The sequence below is a fragment of the Gopherus flavomarginatus genome, chromosome 4 (genome assembly GCF_025201925.1).
Source record: "Gopherus flavomarginatus isolate rGopFla2 chromosome 4, rGopFla2.mat.asm, whole genome shotgun sequence".
NCBI lineage: Eukaryota > Metazoa > Chordata > Testudines > Testudinidae > Gopherus > Gopherus flavomarginatus.
Window position 1 is genome coordinate 162,920,266 of NC_066620.1, and position 19,207 is coordinate 162,939,472.

Below are 19,207 nucleotides of genomic sequence, written 5' to 3' on the forward strand. Positions count from 1 at the left end.
AAACCTTGATTAACCTTGACAACTTAGTTAAAAGATGAAATCCAAAGCTTCTGAAAATTAATAAGCTGATAAATATATTTTTGCCTAAGCCTTTATATTTCACCTGTCTACCACAGGCACTGTTCGTGGAGACATGTTATGTTTCAACCACAGCATTTTAAGCACTTTTTCATTGGCAATGCATTACAGTTTCAATCCAGACCTGACTCCAAGGATCAAAATTCTTTTGATCAGATGAACATGAGAAACCAATTTGTCAGTTCAGGTTCTGGAGGGCTGTTAAGAACAACAACAAGGGAATAATTTCATTTGCTGCAGTTAGTCGAACAAGAGGCTCATGCTGAAACAATGATCATTTCAAAGAGTACAAAACATATAAAGCCAATTCTTCCAGGTCAAGTCAAGAATAAATGGTAAATTTTCAGTATATTGCAAAAAATATTAAATGGGAAAGTTCTTGGTATTAAGTAGATATGGACTAAGAGAATGTTATTCAGTTCTGGATATACATTAGGGTTAGGGCTAGTTTTTAAGCTTGGTAATCTTAGATTTGATGATGTTAGTATATTGTAAATTGTCCCCAAAAGATTTCATTTCAAAATTGCAGAATTCTCATGAGCTGTTCTTCAAAGGTATCGCATGAGCATCTTGAGCCAAAAATCTTACAAGACTGCTCTTGCAAAATGTTGACTGCAGCCAAACCATAACTTTAAAACAGTTTCCCTATGATTTGGAGTCTGACCAAGAGCCAGAAAAGTAGCTGAGTTTGGATCTCGGGGTTCAAAGCTAAACCAACCTTTTCTCTGTTCTGGTTTAGATCCATCTCCTATATTACAGAAACTGTGGGTCCAAAAGCAAGTCTTCCATGGTAAAACTGGATCCCTATAATCTTTCTTTATTGTATCCACCCCCCAGCCAAAATACAACCCAACAGTTCACAGTGTCTTTTCTTGTATGCAGATGACATATGTAAATTTAACTAGAAGGTAATTAGTGAAGTTAGGGGAAACGGCCCACAGCAACAACACACATTTTCCTTAGCTTAACATCATTAACAAAGTGCAAAGAACCCCAGCTAAAATGTGTTGAAAGCTTAAGGGCCGGATGAGCTATGTCAGTTTATACCAGCTGGGGATTTGGCCCAGAGACGAGTTAGTATTTTCTGTAATACAGTTGCAGTTGTGAAATTCATTATCTGGGATCAAAAAAGATGTTCAAGTTAGTGCAAAACATTTCTGCCCAAAACACTGGTAGCAAAGCTAGTCTGCATCACTGCTTTCATTAATTATTGATGGGAAGAAAACTCTTTATTTTGGGAATACTACATAGTAGTTCTTATTAAACTTAAATATCAAATATTATTATTTTATGAAAGCTGTTAAAGCTGTTTTATAAAACCAGGCTGACAAAGACTTCCCTTATTCTCACTCTGATGAAGGTTAAACAACATCAGTCAGAAAACTCACAGAAACTAATTATTGACAGGGTCAATGTTGATTTATGTGCATATTTCCCCATGGATTGGCTGAGAAAATATTTCATGCAGGGTGGCTATTCTCTAGTCCCACCATCTCCTGGCTTAAACATGCTGAAGTGCAAACCCACAGTGTTCACCCTAAGCGACTTCTGCAAGGTTGAAGGGGAGGCATCAGACTATCCTTTACCCTCCTTCCAAGAGATTTTGGCAGTTTTTGTTAGATCTTAAGATACTTTCATTTACTCTGTGTTAAAAGAAGGAAAGATAATTTGGCCAATGATGTTCAGTGGCACAAGGCTTAACAACTTCATATAATGAAATAAGAGTGCTCTGGCTGAAATTAGATTTCAGCCAACTTTCTCAAAAGTGACTAGAGGTTTTGGGCACCCAACTTCAGACATGCCAAAGAGACATGATTTTCAGACAGTGCTCAGCACTGAGCACCTACCTTCTCAAAATCAAGCCCCTTTAAGGTGACAAATTATACACCCAAAATCCATATTCACTTTTGAAAATCTTGACTTTAATTGGCTACAGGTAATTCACCAAACTTTTTTCAACCTGCACCCCTTATCTACAGACTTCTCCTATAGCTCACTGGATAAACTCTACTTTCTACTCTCCCTAGACAGCCTCTTGTCTTTCTGCATCTTAGGTTTTATCGTCCTCCCAAGTGAAGACTTGATTCTGCAGGCTGTTGAATGCTAATAATAAAGTTCCAGAAAAGCAAAGTGATAGTCCTAAGCTGTTTGCTCCTGTGGAGATAGTGCCCTTGTGGAGATGCATAATATGGCAAAATATGCACACCCTCAGCAATGTGAGTACATGTGTGTCATAACTATAAAGGGAAAGGAACAGCCCTCCTGTGTACAATACTATAAAATCCCTCATGGCCAGAGACACCAAAATCCTTTTACCTGTAAAGGGTTAAGAAACTCTGGAAACCTGGCTGACACCTGACCCAAAGGACCAATAAGGGGACAAGATACTTTAAAATCTTGGTGGGGGGAAGTCTTTTGTTTGTGCTCTTTGTTTTGGGGGTTGTTCGCTCTTGGGACTAAGAGGGACCAGACATCAATCCAGGCTCTCCAAATCTTTCTGAACCAGTCTCTCCTATTTCAAACTGTAAGTAACAGCCAGGCAAGGCGTGTTAGTTTTATTTTTGTTTTCTCAACTTGTAAATGTTCCTTTTTCCTGAGAGAATTTTACCTCTGTTTGCTGTAATTTTGAACCTAAGGCTAGAGAGGATTCCTCTGGGCTATATGAATCTGATTACCCTGAAAAGTATTTTCCATCCTGATTTTACAGAAATGATTTTTACCTTTCTTTCTTTAATTAAAAGCTTTCTTTTTAAAAACCTGATTGATTTTTCCTTGTTTTAAGATCCAAGGGGACTGGATCTGGAGTCACCAGGAACTGGTGGGGGAAAGGAGGGGAGATGGTTACATTCTCCTTGTGTTAAGATCCAAGAGGTTGGATTGGTGTTCACCAGGAACTTGGTGAAAAAGCCTCTCAAGGCTACTCAGGGAGGGGAAGGTTTGGGGGGAAAGAGGGTGTTCCAGACACTGAGGAATCTGGATGGTGGCAGCAAACCCAGATCTAAGCTGGTAGTTAAGCTTAGAAGTGTTTATGCAGGTCCCCACATCTGTACCCTAAAATTCAGAGTGGGGGAGGAACCTTGACAATGTGTGTGGCACAGGGGAGTAGAGGGAAATAAGTGGGAGCAGCAGAGAGCGTTGTGATGATAGCTGAGTGGTCTAAGTGCAGTTCTGCATGTGCAAATTATTTCATTATTTTTGGATGCTCTTGATGACTCTCTGGAGTGCTGCTATACCCAAGTGTTTACAGAAAAATGAACTTTGGCCAAGTTTTCTACATTGTATACAAGCAGTCCCAACTCAGAGTATTTGTGTAAATAAGGTGAACAGATGTTGTCCCTCTATAAGAAAATGAAAACAGAGATGACAGGAAGGCCAGCCATTGAAAATTACATGCTTCCAACAATTCCCAAGAAATAGTATTGCTGACAGCCAGATGATCAGTGTTTGATAGTATAGGCTGGCCATGTGTTCTTTCTGGCCCATCAGTCTGCAGGTATGGCATGGAAATTTCAAATGAATATTTTGAACAGGTTCCTTCTAAAGGTTTTAGTTGCCCAACTGCATTTGGGAACAGAGCAATGATCAGTCTACTGGCCTTTTACTAACAGAGGAGGGAGAACCAATATATACAAATGCAGACCTGCTGAAGGATTCTGTGGAATCTACTGAAATTTCCACCAGGGAGTTTAGCTTTGTTATTAACTATCCCAACAAGATGAAGTAAGTCTGTACTGCTGCAGGACTGAGTCCTGAGGCAGCCTAGCTTCAACCAAGAAGTTAGCCATTAAGCAGTTGGCGTCAGACACACTGTTTTGGCTGGACCCTTGGTGTCAAGACGCCTGGTGAGCTAACTATCATTATGTATATATATAGAGAGAGATACCTATCCCATAGAACTGGAAAGGCCCTGGAAATAATGGTGTTATAAACAGATAGTTAAGAGTTAAGGCCTCTTTTACCTGTAAAGGATTAAGAAGTTCACCTAGCCTAGCTGACACCTGACCAGAGGAACCAATGGGGAACAAGATGTTTCAAAAGGAAGGAGGGAAGTTTCCTTTGTTTCAGTTTCAGCCGGAGTGAAAAAAATCAAGGAACCAGCCTCTTATCAGAGTAGTAAGTTTTAGAAAGGTATAAATGGGTTTATGTTTATTTTCTTTGTAACTTGTCTTGGTACCATTAAGGGAATTATCAAATTTGGGTATTCTTGTGTGTATTAAGATTTTTGTCCAGGGGAACATCCTCTGTGTTTTGAATCTGTTGTCTGTGAGAGTAGCTGATATGCTAATCTCTCCCAGAGGTTTTTCTTTTACCTTTCTTTTCTTTAATTAAAAGCCTTTTTCTTAATACTTGATTGATTTTTTCCTTGTTTTTAGATTCAAGGGGGTGGATATGGATCCACCAGGAGTTGGTGGGAGAAAGGAGGGGGAATGGTTAATTTCTCCTTGTTTTAAGATCCAAGGGGTTTGGATCTGTGTTCACCAGGAAATTGGTGAAGTCTCTCAGTGCTACCCAGGGAGGGGAAGGTTTTGGGGGGAAAGAGGGTGTTCCAGACACTGAGAAATCTGGATGGTGGCATCAAGATCAGATCTAAACTGATAGTTAAGCTTAGAGCTTCTCATGCAGGTCCCCCACATCTGTAACCTAAAGTTCAGAGTGGGGAAGGAAACTTGACAAATGGATATTATTGTATGGACACATTTAAAATGGTCCATTCCATTCTTGCTTTGGGGTTCCTAGATCATAAAATATTAGGCAATTCACATGGAATTTTCTATCTAGAACATAGTGTAAAATTATAAAAAGTTGACAATAATTCTCATTAAATTAGTTGTTTACTGGATAAGCTGTTTGTGCTTTTATAATGCCTTTCATCTCAAAAGTTCCCAAAACATTTTAGAAATTGATATACAAACTGTATAGGAATAACCACATTGACATATCCCCTCCACCAGGGTGAAACTGCAAGTCTTTAAAGCAAGATAACTGTAGGAGACTGAGTCTACAAATAATTATCCAGTTACGTATGCTCTGTGACTGGATCTCTCCCTACTTGGAAAGGAAGAATCAATTGCCTTTCCTCATAATCTGCAGACAGCTCTCTGTAGTCCTGGACTCCTGTGTTGCAGGAAGGTTAGAGAATTCATGTACCTGGAGGGAAGAGCATAAGTCTTCGACTGCAAAGATTTCATAGAAAAAGTAATATAGTCTATTCCATAGTTCTATTATTTTTCTGCTGCATCCCTTATAAGACAGACCCCAAAGGCAATGACAGCCCATAGAGCATGAGAATTATTGCAGGAAGTCCAGAATTGTAGTGGGAAGCATAGGGCTTCTAGCCAGATGGCCATGTACTCATGGAATCAGGGGGACTTGCTGGCCAGACTCTTGGGTTTTTTTTTCCCCTGTGATGGGCAAATCTTACCGCTCCCAGACAGAAGACTGTACAGGAAATTCCACAAGAGGCATTCTCATGATCTCATGAATGATTCTCATCATTCAGGTCATATCAAACTAAATGGTTAAACAAATGCAGTGTCTGATGACATGTTAGCTTCACCACCGCTGCTTATCAATGGAGTTTTTACATCTATTTAGTGTGTTGATGATCAGGATTTCTTCCCCTAAAAGTACAATCTGTATTGTGCCTTTCCCCCCCACCTTTATTTACAATACAGAAAACCTATGAACAAAAAAGGATGATACAAGAATTTTTTTTTTTAATCTGGAACTGACAGGAAAAAATATTCTTCTTCAGTTCCTTGGCTTCTCTGAAACAGGAAATAATCACTTAGAAAATAAAAATTCACAGATGAATAAGAAGTACAATTTCCATTCTAATTAAAGTGCTTCTATGCAATTCATGTTTAAAGAAAAAGGAATCGTTTGAAATTCTTAGCATTATACAGTTCAATAACATCCACAATTTTATTGATTGGCTGCTAACACTACCTGGACAGAGGGCAGTGTTATTGCAAACCCTTGATTCTCTTAAAGGGCCGCTGCAGTGTGTCCCGTAAGGTGATACACAAGTTCTGGTTCGCACCTGCGACCCTTGACCACAAGTAACTGAACATGTGCTCCATTGGGCCCACTCTTCAACACCAGATTCACCTGTATTCAAGACAACAAACAAACATGAATACTGTCATGAGTATTAATAAAGATTTTTGTTTGCCAAAGTTTATTATGGCATGCAGGTATAATTTAAAGACAATAAACCAAACTAAAATAAACTTAAAAGTTAATGGAAAGAAAAAAGTTTTGAAAAATGTTCAATGAATAGAAAACAAATACACTTAAAAGCTGGAGAAAAACCAATTTGACCACATGGCATCATTTACAGCTTCCTTAGAACTACTGTCTTTCAACATTCCAGAAACAACACTGCCCTTGGCACACCAAAACAACAGAAAAAGTCTAGTTTTTCATAGCTAAAAATTATTTATTTTTGACTGATTATATTTAGCACTCCAAAATGAAGGCGAGATGATAGTTTTTAAGGAATGATGACAGCAGAGTCAAATTTTAAAAACAAAACAAAACAAAACAAAAGTATTGAACTCCTTTTGGGTGAGAGAAGCATTTGGGAGAAGATTCCTGACTCTCTGATTTTATCCATAAACAAAAAATAATCTTTCAGGACTTTACTGTAGCTACACAGACTATTAAGCTGAATGGTGGGCTAAGAACTTTGATTTAATATTTCATCATAGTTCTTCATTACTAGACTTTGATATGAGGATGAGCTAAACTGTTTGCTGCTTTCGACGCTGTTACTGCATACAGTAATTACAGCTATTTTCAATGGAGTTATACAATCAGAATTTAATAGAACAAATAATTGACAGTGAATAACTTAGCCAACAAATATATCTGCTATTTCTGCTCACAGAATATGTTTAAGGAATTGCAATATCTTCAAATGCATTTGTTATTTAAAAATATCTGACTTTTTTTATTCTATGGATTATCACCAAAAGCAAGATTCTCCTACTCTTTCTCATAATGTGTACTACCTTAGTCTTTGAGCAATCATACTGAAATGAATAGGATTACTTAGCACAAGGTACTACCCAATATGAGCATCGGTGACAAAATTGGGTCTGATTTGTGAAGATTTGCTATTTGAGCTGAGTCAGTTTGTTGTTAGTGATGAAATCTACTACATGGTATTACTTCTGTTCCCTGACCTGATGCATGCAGAAACATTCTGTTATGACTACTTGGGCAAGGGTGTTTAAAATTCATTTTCACTTGTGTCTCTGAAATTCTTTATCTGAAGGCATTCATGCTAGGAAAATACAGAAAGGGTATGAACCTGGCTGAAGCAAATTCATTGAACAATCTCTGTAAGTAATCATGGAATCGTATTCACCTAGCTTCATTACAGTCATTGTAAAATACAATGCCATGGGCCTTATCAGGCCATTGATTTTAAACCTAAGTCCCTTCTGAAACAAACTGGAACTTATATTTAAAAATCAATGTCATTCTATGATCTTTTATCCTGAAGTAATTATTAAAAATTTAAAATCCTGTTTGCATCCCTGTATCTTTATCTATTCTTCCAAGGTTTTGCCCACAGCAGCAATCACGAAAACTCTGCAGCCAGGAAGACTCAGATAGTGTCTTCCTTGAGTACTGTAAATACCATATAGTGATTTGTCTAGAAACCATGCTCTTGTAGCAGGGCATCCGGCCTGCCCCTTTCTCTCCACAAAGCAAGCCCATCACTTTTGCCGCATGTCTGGTCTCCATTACTCCATTAAACAGGAATCGTAAGGATATTCAAAGCTTCCCAGAAACCAAACACAGCACAAGGTGCCACTTATTCAGTATCAAGCCAGAACACTTTATAATTAAAATATACAAATCCTCTAGCCTTTCATAAAATTGTATAACTTTGCAAAAACATCTATGAACAATGAGGTTTATGAAGGTGTGAAAGCTCCAAAATGTGAATCTTGCAAGCTTTGCACTCATTTTGTTACAAGGATCAAGTAGAAAATTAAGCATTTTATTGTTTAATAATCTCTCGTGTGTCATTTATGATTTTGATTAGGCTGTTACATGACTTGCGTTGAGATCAGAGGAAGTAATGTAGTAGGTATGACTATTCTATAGGCAACCAGTAACTGTAATAGTTAGTATTATACAATATACCACTATAGTCCCTGTGAAGAATGTAGTAAAAGAACTTATTGTAGTAGCATCTGCACTTCTATTCCAGGCAAATCCTTCATTTTAGTTTCTTTCTTTTCCTACAGCTTTGACACTTGACTTTGCCTTTGTAAAAGTGGTTGAGATGAAAGGTCAAACAGCACAAAAAGTCAAAGCAATGCTTCTCAATTTGTTCCTCATTATGTAAAACAGTCTTATATAGTGAATGCAAATTACCCATTATCCCACACAGACCTGGTGACAGTGCACTGCTATTAAAATGCAGAATGCAGTATTAAAAATTAAAACTATTGGCTAACTTATATAGGAAAAAAGTTGTTTTTAACCTTCACAATGAAATAGACAAAAGCAGTAGCCTGGTATTAAGGAATGTGATTGTTTTTAGTGAGTTTTAAGATGAAAAGTGCTTACTGAAAGCCTTGAAGAATCTATGTACCATACAACAATATATCTTGGCTCCCAATCCAGAAAACACTTAAGCATGTGCTGAATTTTAAGCATGTGAGTAGTCCCTTTGAAGGCAATGGGACTACTTAGATGTTCAGAGATTTACACATGTGTAAGTGCTTGTTGGATCGAAGCCCTAAGGAGTAACATGACATTTCAGGCACAAGGAATAGCAATTTTTGTGAGATTAGGAAATACAAACACAAAATATTCCATTCCTTTTGCAGAATCATATTACTTTTTACTAATCCTTGCTGAAAGAAACATGATATATTTGATAATTTTTTTTTGGGGGAGACACATTATGTAATTGCTAGCAAAATATGTGCTTTATATTATCAAATATATTAAAAGTTTTCTAGATTAAGCCTAGGTTTTGACTCCCAGATTGCACTTCTCGGTTTTTTGTTTGTTTGTTTTCCTTCTGAATATTACAAAAAAGAACTGTGCTTTGTTTTCTTTTTAGCTGTTAGTTACTTTATACCTACCATGTTAAATCTATGATCTCAAATTAAATGGTAACGAACTAACAATCCTTCCTTTTCCTGAGTTGCTAGACCTGTAGGAGAAAATTCTGTCTGGAATGTCTCATTGATCTGTGAAACACTTACCTGCATTCATATATTCTAAATCCCATAACATCTAAACAAAGCATAATTTCAGGAACACAAAAATAACAAATATAAGATAATTAAATTATGAAATTATTTATTTGAATTTTTTTATGTTGTACACAGATACACAGAGAAACACTTTTTTTTAGTACTGAATAGTAGGCCTGACACTCTATTGGTGTCAAAGGGATTGGATCCAGTCTTCTCAAAACAGTATTGAACATTTCTCATATTTTTCCAGCACAATATGCGTTTCCTAGAATGCAATTTTTACTTCTGCTGTGTCTTTGCCCTTTCATTGCAGGAAAATGGTATGCTTACAGTTTAACTATAGTTATTTTTCATTATTCTTTATTAGATAAAAAAATTAAAAAGACTAAAATAACAAGAAATTATATAAACCGAAAGAAATGTAAATGATTTCCATTTTCAAAACTCCACTAGTTTTCTTAGTGTATGAGTAAATCTATGAAGTATGTTAGAAAATCCCTGTGGTTCTGTTTAAGAAGATATCACATTAGTTTTGTCACAAGAAAATAAATACATTACAGTGAAAAGATGAAATGATCACTACAAAGGAAAATCAAAATGAAAAGGTGAAAATTAGTAATACTGTTCTAAAAAAGAACACAGTATTATTTAAAATGAGTTCTCTACAGTATGCAAAAGATATGTCCATAGAATTAGGTATGTGAATTTGTATGCTCTGCGCACACATCTCTCATGCTTTCAAAACAGAACTTGGAAACCAAGCCTGTATAATTGTGAACTTTCATATCCCACTTCGTTGTCACCATATTTCCAGAGTAGAGGGTATTGGTGGTCCATTTGAAATGCACTTCTTTAAAAACCATAGAAAATTGCAAATGGATGTATAGTTACTGTCAGGGCTGGCTCCAGGCACCAGCATTCCAAGCTGGTGCTTGGGGCGGCAGTCTGTAAGGGGCGGCACTCCCCCTTGTTTTGCCCCCAAGCAGCGTGCCAAATTGCTGCCGTGGGCGGCGGAGGTAGTCCATGTGCCTTTAGGGCGGCAGGCGTGTTTCCAAGGTGGCTTCAGCTAAACATAGAAGCTGCCGCCGAATTGCTGCCATCGCAGAAACCCACCTGCCGCCCTAAGGGCACACGGACTGCCCCGCCGCCCGTGGAGGCAATTCGGCATGCTGCTTGGGGCAGCGAAAACTGTAGAGCCAGCCCTGGTTACTGTTCAGTAATAGGTTTACAGTTAATTTATATAAAAAGCTAAAACAGATTCTGAATTTTTTAGGGTACTTAAAGGAAATCAACTAACAACATTAAATCAAAAGGGTTAGTCTAAGTAATAAGAAACTGACATCATCAGTCTGAAATAAATATGTAAGCTCTCCCTGTGCCTAAACAAAAATTGTATGAAACTGAGGAACTTCTGAGATAATTTCTCCATTTATGTCTGACATATAACTGCAGACATCTTCCAGTATTGTCGATTGGGTTCATGCATAAAAGCAGTCCCAGGTACTGGTGGGAGATCAGCACTTTTTGTCTTCTAAAATCTTTATAAAATGGATCACTATTGATTTTTATACATTTATGTTTACATTACTTACTATATGACTTCTGAAAATCTGTTAAAAGTGTAAAGCACTCTATATCTAAGAAAGTCAACATGCAACTGAACTAAATGTAATTATAGCTCATTTACTAAAATGAATATTAAACTTGAAGCATTATGTAGGAAAGATGCAGACAGTCTTCTAGGTTAGTATCTATGGAATACAATGTAAATTGTTTCAAATCCATACAATGCTTATGTGGCACGAGGTTTCTGATGCAGTAATTTATTAGAATGCAGTAAAGTGGGCACATCAAAGAGTTAGCATATACCAACTGTTACAACACAGTGGTATCTGAGATGCACTGTTATTATCCTATAATTAGAACAGGACAGGACTTTAGTAACTTAGGACCTGATCCATCCTTTACTGAAGTCTATGGGAGCCTTTCTTTTGACCTCAAAGGGAGCTGGATTGGATCCATAGATACTGTTGCATATTAATTGTTGGTAAATGCTGACTTTTTAGAGACAAGAGCAGGGTGTAGATTCTTTATGTAATATTTTGGTATCTTTATCCAAAGATGGTGCAGTTGTTAAAATAAAGTTGAAAAATACACCTCTACCTCGATATAATGCTGTCCTTGGGAGCCAAAAAATCTTACTGTCTTATAGTCGAAACCGCGTTATATCGAACTTGCTTTGATCAGCCGGAGTGCGCAGCCCTGCCCCCCCCGAGCACAGTTTTACCACGTTATATCCGAATTCTTGTTATATCGGGTTGCATTATGTCGGGGTAGAGGTGTATGGCTTAGATGTAAAACTGTTAGATACTTTGCACATCAAATTCATACCTATTTATATATTTAGCAATTATGAATCCGGAATCTAGAGAATATAGTATTATGACCTAGAGTCTATGAGTCTATGTTGGGGCAAGGACACTAAGGGCTGAATACATGCACATTCAAGTCTCCTAATAATTAATTAATATGATAAATGCTCAAAGCAGAGATTAGATTTCAGTTCTATTTATATTAAAATTCTAACACACTTCCTTAACATTGTTTTTTTAAAACGTTGTTTTATGGTCACTGTAAACTACAGTTAATCTCAAAACTGGACTAAGTCTTTCATGCGTAAGCCTGCTTTAATTATTAATAAACTCATGTTCATATTAAATCATTCAGTATCCACATTCACAGTGCATGTTTTTTATATGGTCCACCTAATTCTCAGCTACTTTATTTATGGACTTTAACTGGTGGAAAAATAAATAAATAAATGGTTCAAAAATATCAGCTTAGAAAACTGACAGGTATACAGTAAAAGATTATGGAACATGCAGTGGCTTTGCTAAAATTAACAACAGTAAATAGAAAAATGTAACTAATGTATTACCAGTTTGTGCCATAAATTTAGCAGCATCAGCTTGTTCCTGAGGGACCCTTTTCTCATGAACAGATCGAGGTCGCTGACTTTTAATTGTATGATCTCCCATCATTCCAAATTCTAAAGACAGAATAAAGGTTTATGAAAGCTCGTGTGTAGACATTTCTCAAAGGTACATACTGTCTCATGCAATATGTTCCTAAACATACCTGGACATTGCTGGTAAAGCTCAAATGACTATGGCAATTATCAGCTTATTTTGCTATACTCATCTTTTAAAAACTATACTTAAATTCACGTTTGCAAAACTTTAAACATGACTTTATTGTAAGAAACAATAAAAACATTCAATGTAGTGATACTTGTACTACAATTCAGCTGCATGTTACAAGACAAAAACAATTATTCAAATGGAGACATTACATTCTATTTTAAATCAGTGCAAACCCCACCAGAAAATTACCACCACCATCTTAATTATTGCTGTTCTGTGACACAGCCCAGTTCCTTGTGCAGAAAGCTCCCATTCCTGCACTGATCCTTCAGACTGATGGACTGGCAAGCAGCTTTCCATGACAATGGTGCCAATGCCACATAATAAAATGGCCACAAACTGCTTATTATACAGACTTCAACAACTGTTGTATTTGTTCCCTTCATTGCTTTGGAAAACACTCTAGGGGTATGTCTACACTGCAGCTAAGAGCGTGCCTCCCAGCACAGGTAAACAGATACATGCCAGCACCGCTCCAGCTAGCACACTCAAAATAGCAGTGTGGACACAGTGGCACAGGCTAGCCACCTGAGCATAGACTCCAGGAGCCAGGAAGGCTTGTACTCTGGCAGCTAGCCTGTCCTGCCATCCATATTGCAACATCTGCACTGCTATTTTGAGTGCACCTGATTGTGGTAGGCAGACATGGGCTAGATCTGCTTCAGTCAGAGTGAGTCTGTCTACCTGGCTCGGAAGCACGTTCCCAGCTGCAGTGTAGACATACCCGGTGATGTCTAGAGCTATATTTTGCAGTTTAGACATACCCTGTGACATCTAGAGCTATATTTTGCCATCAATTTTTAAACAGAACTCCCCATTTATTTCAAAGGGGACATCTGCATAACAATCAGTGGGATAACATGAGCTTCAGTGCTGAAGCCAACAGTTCTTGATTTTTAATCCCAATGCTGCCACTATGCTGCTCTCTGGCTTTGGACAAATTCATTCATCCAGTGCGACCTCTGTGATTGCATGTGCCCTGTAAGTGATATTTCTGTCTCTGGAACATGTCCCCCTCTTTTCTTCACAGGTGCATAGAAAAGCCTTCTGCTCTCAGATGCTCTACACTCAAGCCCAGTGGGGGTTCGGAGGCCAGGGGCATAGGCAGGTGATCCATGAGGTAAGAAGGCAATTCTTTCTACTGAAATGTGAGAATGTGTATGAAACTCTGGAAGTTTAAAAATTCAGAGTTGCTTCTCTGAAGGCAGGTTACTTGCAGAGAGAGAACAGAAACCTAAGTCTCTTCATCTATAAAATGGGGGAGATGATAATACTTAGTTTCCAGCCCCAAAAGGTGTGGGTAAGGCTTTTACAGAGTTAATGTCTGTAAAACACCACATATGAGCTAAATGCTACTATAAAACAGATTATTTATCTGTAATTTAAAAAAAAAATCTCATTCTCATACCAAGACTGTCTCAATTTTTAGTGTTAAGAAAATATTAATAAATCACAATCATACAATTTCAACAGCCAATCAGTAAAGAGGATGGGTATTTTTTGGCCTTTTCTAATAGTTGTCAAGATAGCATTTCAAAATCAGTATTTGTCTCTGTAAATATTCTTTTATTAGCTTCTTTTACATTAAAAATGTAACTATTCATTTGAGAGTAACAGCATATTTTGTATTCTAAAGAGAATATATGAAACATATAATTAATAAAATATTCTGTGAATTATATATGATATGCTAAAAGCTAGAAATATTTATTACAGATAATTAAATTATTTAACATATATTTTAAATTCCCCCCAATTTAAGGAAGGGCACCTTGATCATTCACTTTGTGATTTTATATTTTCTAATATAAATTAACAATGGGATCTTTATTAAAACAATTTGGGGAGATGTAGTCTGGATGTCCATTTAAACTGAAATAAACAGTGTGATCTGAAGATTATCTGGAGAGAGATATTTGCTTCTTGAGCACCACCCCATGTATTGAGCGATACTGGCAACATGCTTGCAAAATGCTGCTTACCCATCTTTCAACCTGCCAAATGAGTGCAACAATGGGAATCCTTTGCAAGAAGAAGGCATTCCAGAGGCATACAGGGAAATGGTAATGCTTTGGCCTCAGTTCTGCAAAATGTTGAGCACCATTCAGAGTTGCAAGTACAGATTTCTCAGCACCTCCAGGAGTTGTTGCTCAGCATCTAGCAGAATTAAGCCCTAATGAAGAGATCAGAGAACTTTAAGGAGAACAGCCTTCAGTTTTGTCTTTGTTACACCAGCATTACACTGGTATAACTGTGTTCATGTCAATGGAGATATTCATGGCCAGGAATGGCAACAGAGAAAAAAACACTTTATACAGACGGGAGTCATCTAATTTTATCCAAATCTCTCTTTTTCTCCAATAAACAGCAAACTTTCCTTTTAATTTACAGATGAATGCACATTAGCTAGTTTTTAACTTGTCTATCCACAGTACGTTGTGTATTTATAGTGCACCAGTCATGCTCAGTAGTATCTCTTGTAACTAATATACAATATTTTCTGTATATATTTTGTCAAATATACCACAAGACTTATGTAGTCCTCTTATTTTGCCTATTTAGTTGAGGTACTTAACCACATACTGCACATGAACAACATATGGAGCGAGCTTTGCAAGCTGCACACTCCTGGCCCACGAGGTGAGGACTTGTGTCACTTATAACTTCCTGTGTGTAAAGGTCCCCTTCCACTCCCTAGCATTGTTGTCTTGCACACTTGGGCTGGGTCTGCATGGTAGCGTGGTTTACTCAAATAACATGGGATCCTGGAGATGTAGCAGGCTCAGCAAGGATAGCGAAGTTTAACTAAACCTGAATCACCCCTGTTAGAAAGCCATAGGTGATGAAACTACTTTCTCACAATAGAGGAGCACTCTGTTGTTTGTTTGTAGGATCAGGCTTTTAGGGGAGCATGGAGTGGTATATTTGAAATCTTGTGTCAATAACAGTGTTCTCAATTTAGTTGGTATTGGTTCTGCTCTGAGCAGGGGGTTGGACTGGATGGCCTCCTGAGGTCCCTTCCAACCCTGATATTCTATGATTCTATGATTCTATGAAGTGTATTGTACTAGTATCAATGAGAACTTAAAAGGCAACAATTGCCTCACTAAAATTCAGATTTCTCATAAGAAAATCAGCGACAAGTACATTTTCTTAATGGGATCCAAAGTATTTATGTGTATATCTGTATATATCTAAAATGTCTATGTATATATTACAATCATGTATTTTAAATAAGAGCTTGTTAAACATTTTGTTTTGCCAAAAGTTCCCCTGGAAGTACAAAAAAAATACTAACTAAAATAACATGGTTTCCTTTCATTTCTAGTTCCCATCTAATTATAAGTATATAACTTTTAATACTTGCTGTGTTGTTAAAATATTACCAAATCTCACCTTAGCTTGAGGGAGCTGTTTGTGGGGAAATGGGAATAGTCATAGAGTAGTACCACATTGCTAGACATTGTCTGGCACAGAGGTATCCTACAGTTACAGGCTGAGATGGTTCCACACAGAATGCTGCAATATGTTTCCGGTACTTTTAATTGCATTTCTGAGCAAGGGAAGTTTGCTCACTTTTGCTATTCTTGGCTAAGTCTTGTTGCTATGCAGGAACATATGTCTCCTAGCCCAGAGACCATGAATCCTTGGGGATATAGGTTTCTGACAAGCTCTTCAGCTGGATATACCTCCTAATGTTCTCGAGTGTAATGGAGAGATCCTTTCCTGCTCTGACCATGTCATAATTTATTAATGTGAATTAAAATACTGCATTAAACTGTTGCCTTGAATCATAAACAAGGCTTTCTCTCATCCAGGAGGACAGATATATCACCAGGTCCAAAGCCCACTGAAGTTAATGAGAATCTTTCTGCTGCCTTTTACTGGCTCTGGATTAAATCCATGCTGTATAAACCACCCAAAAAGCTTTGACGTTTTGCACTATAATGGTAATATACTCCCATATTCTGTCTGGAACCAATCCCATACAGAAATGCCTCCACAATCTACAAATACAGGAGCGGAAATTGTGTTTGTTGAAGACTGTGAATAGACCATTGCCAGGTCAGGAAATGTATATGTATAAACATACAGATCACATCTACTAAACCCTAGGCTACAACATAGCATAACATGCTCCAGGCTCCTGTTGTAGAGGTTCTTAAGGAATAGCCACTCTACACGTATTTCACACTGCTGGCATTACCTTTTACATATGCATTGAAATTTAAATACCTCCCAGCAATGTGATGTCATCTCAATTACAAGTAAAAAGGCCAGGAATTAGCTCAGTTTTAGCCACATCAAATCCAGATCCATCAATCTGGACGTGGCTTGATAATTTTCTTTCATTTATAACTCCAAAGTGTGATAACATGGTCCCATGACTTTTGATAGCGAAAAATTATAACAGCAGCTTTTGAATATGGGAAAGCTTCAGAGCAGGTGTTAACTTTAAATTGTTTATCTGCAGCCTCATTGTCATTACCTTTACTTTTCATGATATGTTATGGGAGTTTTTATTCCTATTTAGTAATCTTTTTATTTCATATTTTTAAGTGAGAAGCTAAAATCTTGACGTCAATGTAGGCATTTATAGGTGCCATGTGCCATGTGCTCTCTGTAGGAACAAAGAAGAAAACATTTGTTAATAGTACAAAAATGCAAAGAAGGAAAACTGTGCAATACAAAACTAGATAACAGCTTTGCAAAATTCTACTCACCAATGGCTAGTATTTTCCTTCTGACTGGTGGATAATATATGAGATTTTTTTTCTATCATCATCAAAATTAAGGTATAGGACAGCCAAGTAGATTTTATGCCTGGGCTGCTTAGGCAGTTTTGCAAGCATGCTACACATACATCTGGGAGATCAGATGACATAACAAATCACTTGAGCTTTGCGCTCATGATTTCAACTATGTCAACCCCAGAATATAGATTTATTTCTCACTGTTATCTGTGTGCTACTCTCTACATAATATGCATCATGGAATTGTTAAATGGACAGCTCACAAAAGAAAATATGGCATTGTTCGACATAATAGCTGTGACTCCAATATGAAAGATCTGCTGAGCTGGAAAAGTGATGCAGAGAAGTCTAGTGTTACTTTTTTAGAACCTCATCCTGTGAGGTGCTAAAGCATGCCCAATTCTCACTGAACTCAAGGGAAAGTAAAGGGTGCGCAGCAAATCTCAGGAAGTGATCAGCACCTCATAAATAAGCGACCCTTGACTCTCAAAGGCAATCTGTCATTTTGTTTTCTCAGCCATGGCATTCTACTGTGCCCTCCAGGGTATTGTATCACCCTTACGTTATTTCTTCATGATCCCAAAATGTAAATAGTGCAATTACTCTTTCCTCCTTAGTATGGACTTAAGGCCAAATCCTAAAGTTCTTGCTGCCAGGAGCTTACATTTATTAACTTTCTACAAAACCTACCTTCAAATTCTATGCACAAGCAGCTTAGAATGCAGCCCACACCAGCATAAATATGGTCCTACACAGAAGGTGCACAAAAATAACTGCAAAATGGGATATGAGGTGGAGAAATGTGGAAAGAGCCAGGATAAAAAGCCATATTGCACCATGAACTTTCCAGCAAAACAACTCATTTATTTCTAGAGCCCTGCACGGATAGAACATTTTTATCCACATCTGATCTGCGATCTCTAAACATGGTCCACAGATATTCATGGACATAATGGGGATATCCACAGATTTTCCGGGCTCTATTTATTTCAGTAGATTCAGTCTATTTCAGGCTGCAAGAAGCTTTGAAAAGGTTTGTGCACATTTTCTTCTTCCGTAGCCCCTTATCTAGACTCTGCCATAAGTAAAGTAGTACAGTGTTCAGCATTTGCAGGTTTTGGCGTGGGATTAATCTTTGCAACGTGTGTTTCTAATCACACCCACGGCTGGTCAGTACAAAAAAAAATTTCTTGTCACTAGATGGCAGGATGTGTATTTATTTACACAACAAAGTTTTGCAATAAATTGGAGAATTGTAGCTCTTTCCACTGCTTTTTTGTTACAGAATGACCCTCAGGTCTTGGTCCTGCTAGTTAAGGCAGGGGGCTGGACTCGATGATCTTTCAAGGTCCCTTCCAGTTCTAGGAGATAGGTATATCTCCAATTATTAAAACAAACAAACAAATAAATTAAGGTCTTGCTAAAGCAAAATTCCCATTAATTTCAAAGGGTTTTTTCCTAAATAGGGCCTGAGTAAAATCTCTAGAGCACCATTCCTCACTTCCATTCTATAGCACTGAAGTTCCACCGGAACCAGGCTGTTAGGGACTCGTATCATGGCTTCCCTTGGGAACACCGTAAAGGAGGATTTCCCCACCATGGCATGCAGGCTGAAATAATAAATAAATAATGAAATAATAATATAATAATAATAATTAATAATAAATGAAGTAATAGAGCCCTAAGCTGTAATGGAGTTCTGTGGGAATCTCTGTTTAACCAGTCAGAGGTTATTTGTCTCCCGTATGCCACCACCTAATACTTCTGCACTTCACAAGTAGACCCTGCCTCCTCCCTGTACAGGTCTGGACTCAATAAAGAGTATTCTGTGGCCTCTCAAGAAAATTGAAGAATGGTACCATGGAGGTATTAATCCCTTCTTTCTCATCGGAGCAGTGACAGCCACACAAGGAAGGCACCTTTCAGGCACATAACATCG

The 19,207-nt window shown here is 37.6% G+C and overlaps 1 protein-coding gene across 1 annotated transcript in view; it reads right to left on the reverse strand.

The window, feature by feature from the left end:
* The window catches only part of ADGRB3 (adhesion G protein-coupled receptor B3), a 636,306-nt gene that overhangs the window by 338,120 nt on the left and 278,979 nt on the right, over window positions 1-19,207 (reverse strand). Inside the window, exons 3-4 of the mRNA XM_050951631.1 lie at window positions 12,250-12,360; window positions 6,028-6,189 (exon numbers count right to left, since the gene is read on the reverse strand). Of these exons, the coding sequence (XP_050807588.1) occupies window positions 6,028-6,189; window positions 12,250-12,360 (273 nt within the window). The remainder of the gene's footprint in view (window positions 1-6,027; window positions 6,190-12,249; window positions 12,361-19,207) is intronic.